This window comes from Oncorhynchus nerka, linkage group LG17 (genome assembly GCF_034236695.1).
Source record: "Oncorhynchus nerka isolate Pitt River linkage group LG17, Oner_Uvic_2.0, whole genome shotgun sequence".
NCBI classification, from domain to species: Eukaryota; Metazoa; Chordata; class Actinopteri; order Salmoniformes; family Salmonidae; genus Oncorhynchus; species Oncorhynchus nerka.
In genome coordinates, this window is record NC_088412.1 from 13381770 (window position 1) to 13386881 (window position 5112).

The following is a 5112-nucleotide window of genomic DNA, read 5'->3' on the forward strand; positions in this document are numbered from 1 at the left end:
CAGGAAACTCCCCATACCTTAATCCTATTGAGAACTTGTGGTCAATCCTCAAGAGGCAGGTGGACAAACAAAAACCCACAAATTCTGACAAACTCCAAGCATTGATTATGCAAGAACGGGCTGCCATCAGTCAGGATGTGGCCCAGAAATTGACAGCATGACAGGGTGGATTGCAGAGGTCTTGAAAAAGAAGGGTCAACACTGCAAATATTGACTCTTTGCATCAACTTCATCTAATTATCAATAAAAGCCTTTGACACTTATGAAATGCTTGTAATTATACTTCAGTATTCCATAGTAACATCTGACAAAAATATCTAAAGACACTAAAGCAGCAAACTTTGTGGAAATTAAATATTTGTGTCATTCTCAAAACTTTTGGCCACGACTGTATACTATAGTTCAGTTGGGGGTGGTAATGAAACAGAATGGATGTCAACCGCTATTAAAACAGAAGAAGAAGGGATTCCAAGTCGGAAACTCTGGTCTCTTTCTAGAACTCTGACTTTCTGACCTAAAGATCACTGACGTCATGATTTGACCACATTTGTTGTTAGTTCCCAGTTGTCTTGAAAGCACGAATTGTCTTCCAAGAAACACAGTAACGGTCCATCTTTTCACTTATTCAACCCGTCCGACAGTAGTTGACTTAAGTTGTTGTACTTTTGACAGACAAAAACAGAAAGTGATGTAGCCTAGGTAAGATGGTCACACTCACATTGATCAGGCCCCACCTCACCAAACCTACCAAACGGGTGCAAACGTACCTCAAAGGCTGTTCAAGAACTGTGTGCACGGTTTTGTGAAAAAGTGTCTTTCAGTGCTGTCACGCAACTTAGAAACAAACTGAGTCTTTCAGTACAAACCGTCACTCAACATAGCAAATGATGCGGTAAACTGAACACACCCCATTGAGGCAATCGCCATTTTGAAGTAGTGATTTTCTTCTTTACGATTGGTTGATCCCTCCTGATGATCATCCAATGAAGTTGGAAGTCCCCACCCAGTTGACTACTTTAAAATGGTGGAAGCCCTCAATGGCGCTGGCCATGCTGACATGGCCTTTAGGCCACAAGAGGTCTCTGTCATTCTCTATGGCAGAGGTGGGCAATTACAGTCCTTGAGGGCCTGATTGGTGTCACAGTTTTACCCCAGCTCCAGCTAACACACCTGACTCCAATAATCACCTAATCATGATCTTCAGTTTAGAATGCAATTTGATTAATCAACTGAGTTTGCAAGGGATTGAGAAAAAGTGTGACACCAATCAGACCCCCGAGGACTGGAGTTGCCCACCCCTGCTCAATGGGAAGGATGCGTTTCTTAAGTATTCTACAGGGCCTTTTAATGAGCACAGTCTTGAGGTTGATTACACTAATTAATGAAGGGGCGGGTTCACGTTCAACCAGATGGCTTTAAAAGGTTTTTCCTAGACACCCAAGGAGATGTTGTGAATTCAGCATTTGATATTTGCAGCCATGGGATCAAAGCAGGTGCTAATTAAGCTTTTGGCAGTGGTTGTTGCGTTTGTATGTTTCTGGGATGCTGTGTTGTCAGCTCCTTGGGCTCATGCAGCTCTGAACCCCAGGGCCTTCCAAAAGTCTGCAGTGCTGCAACCCAGGTACTTCCAGAACCAGAGATCTGCAGTGCTGCAACCCAGGAAGCAGGATTCAGTGTTCCAGTCAAAGCAAGGCTTCGAAACTCCGCTGACCTGGACGTTTCCTCATGATCCAGTGCCAGAGGCCAAGCCTGACGTGAGAAATGTTGAGCTGAAGCAGACTGTCCCTGCCAACACGGTGGGGGTCAAATGTGGGGAGAATCTGGTCCTGGTGGAGGTCAAGCAGGATCTGTTTGGTATTGGGCAACTCATCCAGCCGGCACACCTCACCCTGGGGGGCTGTGCTGCAGTTGGGGAGGATGTCGAATCCCAAAGGCTGATCTTTGAGTCTGAGCTGCAGGGATGCGGCAGCAAACTGGAGGTAGCCTTTGTTCAAATCTAAATGTCCAGTTAAAATATTTGACATCTCAGGACTGGTTTCCTGGACACATAGTAAGCCTAGTCTTGGACTTTTTATTCTCTAAATTAAGTGTCATTTGGTCCACACGTTTACAAAGCATGTGACAAATAAAACATTATTTGAAATGGAGTTATTTAAAGCAACTGCTTTAAACACTTGTTTTTTTGTTACTACTTCACAGATGGTAGAGGATGCCTTCATCTATACCTTCTACCTGCTCTACAAACCAAGCAATATTGCCAACACACCTGTTGTAAGGACCACTGAGGCTGTTGTAGGCATTGAGTGCCACTACAAGAGGTGAGACTTCTCCACGCAGATGACTTGTGGTGAATAGACATGGAGTTAATTTTGCAATGACTAATGTCCATTTCTCCCCTTGCAGGAAACTCAATGTGAGCAGCAATGCCTTGAAGCCTACCTGGACCCTCTTTGCAGACTCTAAATTAGTTGAGGAGCAACTCTACTTTTCTCTCAAGCTCATGACTGGTGGGTAGTTCCATGTCTGTTAATTATTACTATTATTGTCTGTATGGTAGCGCCTTTAACCAACACCTAGCAACCTCGCAAAGCGGTTTGGTTCTCTTGGTGTAATGGTTAAGGTGCTGGGTTGACACTTGCTGGTCCCAGTGAATGCTACACACAACTTGCAGCAGTCTACTGTAGCCCAGAAATGACTGACATGGTTGTTACATTGTAATGTGAAGTCTATAATTTTGGGGGTTTCTTTGTCAAGATGCTATTAAATTACACAGATTTTTGCTTTCTAGACGACTGGCAGATTGAAAGGGCCTCCAGTCAGTACTTCCTAGGTGACCTGATTCGCATGGAAGCCTCTATCCTGCAGTACCACCATGTGCCTCTGCGGGTTTTTGTGGAAAGCTGTGTTGCCACTCTGGTGCCTGACATAAACTCTAAGCCCATATACTCATTCATTGAGAATGACGGGTGAGTCGGAGAGGGCATTGTTCAAAGGTGGCGCGTGCCAGGTTTGGGATCAGGAATTAAACTAACTGTACTTTTGTCTTACTAACACCGATTTAGCTGAGATGCTATATTAAGGGTTCTGCTTGCCGACTGTCATTTTAGCAACGTTAGTGTAATGCACTGGATAGAAGTGTCTGCTAAATATGAACTGAAATACCAATTCCACATTTCTTACTGAAAATAATATACCAACAAACTATGACTGTACAACTACTTTCATACAGCTTACTGGCAAAAGCAGATGAGCCTAATTCTGTACAAATGCCTTTTAATTGAGGTTCTCCACTAACTATAATGTTTTGTCCAGAACTAGAAGTAATCTCTATCTACTGAAATGGTCCATAGAAGTTGCAAATGTTACTGCACATTCTCCTTTTGAAATGTTCTTCAGGTGTCTAGTTGATGCTGCGTTGATGGGCACTAGTTCCCAGTTCCTGCCTCGCTCACAGGACCACAAGCTTCAGATCCAGCTGGAGACCTTCATATTCAAACCACAGTATGCTGGCCCTGGAAGCAACAGCAAAACTAGCCAGGACAAAATGGACCTGATCTACATAACCTGCCACCTGAAGGCCACTGCAGCTTCCTCCCCAACTTATGCTGAGGGCAAGGCCTGTTCCTTTGTCAATGGGTAAATGTATAGTGTGACTTTTCTTCTGATGGGTGTGTTGATTTTTGCAATGGAAGCACATTTCTTACTGGACTGGCAGGATTGTTCTTCAATTTCTTGTTTCAGGTCTACTGAATACTGGTAAAGCAATTATTTTTTTCACAGGTGGGTGTCTGCAGATGGGGATGACCAGGTGTGTGGTTGCTGTGACACCACATGTACCATGAGAAGGGCCAGAGCTATTTCCATCCACGCTGGTATGACTTGAGTTTTCAAATTCACTGGCTCAACATTTCAGCTTCCTTGAGGCTCAACACAAATGATTTGGCAACTTGAGGACTGCTGGGCCAGATCCTGAGAACTCCTATCCTTGTGCCCTTGAGGAAGGCTATTAACCCCACCTTGCTCTCCCCGTCCAGTAGTGCTGCACTGTGGCTTGACCCTGTGTGCCTAACTCACATGTGCGATCATCATTCAATTGGATGTTTGCCTCTTGAGGAACTTTGTTTTGCGCATTCTTAAACATTGGCAATACATCTCATGTTTATGATAATTCTAGTCCTCTTAATATTGCATTCTCTCTCCCCAGATGTGCAGTGGGAATCCGACGCTGTCCTTGGCCCCATATCCATCCAGTAGTGTTGACGTGATCTACCTGAATCATGACATTTAAATAGGCTATAGAGAAAATGACAACCTAATGGTTATGTGCTGTATGCTTCTCTTGGTTTGCCAGTACAGTTCATTTGTTATTAGCTGTCCACCCTGTTATTAGCTGTCCACCCTGTTATCTTGGCATCTTTTTCAAATGAATTCAGTTACATTGTCAAATATCAAATATTTGTGTCATGTATTTTAAAGAGTAAGACAGGGCTGACACCATACACATGAACTTGGATAAAATATAATTAATACCTGTCTCAATTTAGAAGGATAAGGTGCAAATTAGAATAAGTTCTGTATCAAACCACACACTGTATACAACATTTCCTTACAATTTGACCAGAACAAATGGACAGAATAGCTTTATGAAAATGTACATATTATTAAAATACTCCAATGAAAGTAATTAAAGAGAGTTAAGTGCATATCTTATGGCTGATTCACTGACTGTGTTTATAATTATATAAGTGCTGAAGCTTGGCCAACCTGTTCCTACAAGTTTAACATTTCCTTTGTATAGTTAAACAGAATACAAATTCTGAAATCAAAATGTAGCATGGTCCAAATGGTACTGCTTTGTGATATTGACCCCGATGCTTTTTAATACATTTTCAGACCAAGAGGCAATAATTAGAAGGCATAACGTAAGATAATATAACAGTTAAGAGAAATATATATATTTACACACACACACAGTTGAAGTCGGAAGTTTACATACACTTAGGTTGGAGTCATTAAAACTCGTTTTTCAACAACTCCACAAAATTCTTGTTAACAAACTATAGTTTTGGCAAGTCTGTTAGGACATCTACTTTGTGCATGACACAAGTAATT

At 42.3% G+C, this 5112-nt stretch overlaps 1 protein-coding gene across 1 annotated transcript; it reads left to right on the forward strand.

The window, feature by feature from the left end:
- The first annotated feature begins 1438 nt into the window (after positions 1-1438).
- LOC115144727 (zona pellucida sperm-binding protein 3-like) lies at positions 1439-4705 on the forward strand. Its single transcript, XM_029685768.2, has 7 exons — positions 1439-1979; positions 2200-2318; positions 2404-2507; positions 2789-2966; positions 3397-3636; positions 3781-3872; positions 4205-4705. Exons 1-7 carry the CDS (start codon positions 1479-1481, stop codon positions 4252-4254), a joined length of 1284 nt encoding a protein of 427 aa, XP_029541628.2. The 5' UTR covers positions 1439-1478; the 3' UTR covers positions 4255-4705.
- The last annotated feature ends 407 nt before the right edge of the window (positions 4706-5112 follow it).

Coding starts and splice junctions, on each gene's coding strand:
- LOC115144727 (XM_029685768.2), top strand. CDS start 1,479: ATGGGATCAAAGCAGGTGCTAATTAAGCTTTTGGCAGTGGTTGTTGCG. Junction 2,508..2,788: donor TTCTCTCAAGCTCATGACTG/GTGGGTAGTTCC, acceptor TTTGCTTTCTAG/ACGACTGGCAGATTGAAAGG. Junction 2,967..3,396: donor TCATTCATTGAGAATGACGG/GTGAGTCGGAGA, acceptor AATGTTCTTCAG/GTGTCTAGTTGATGCTGCGT.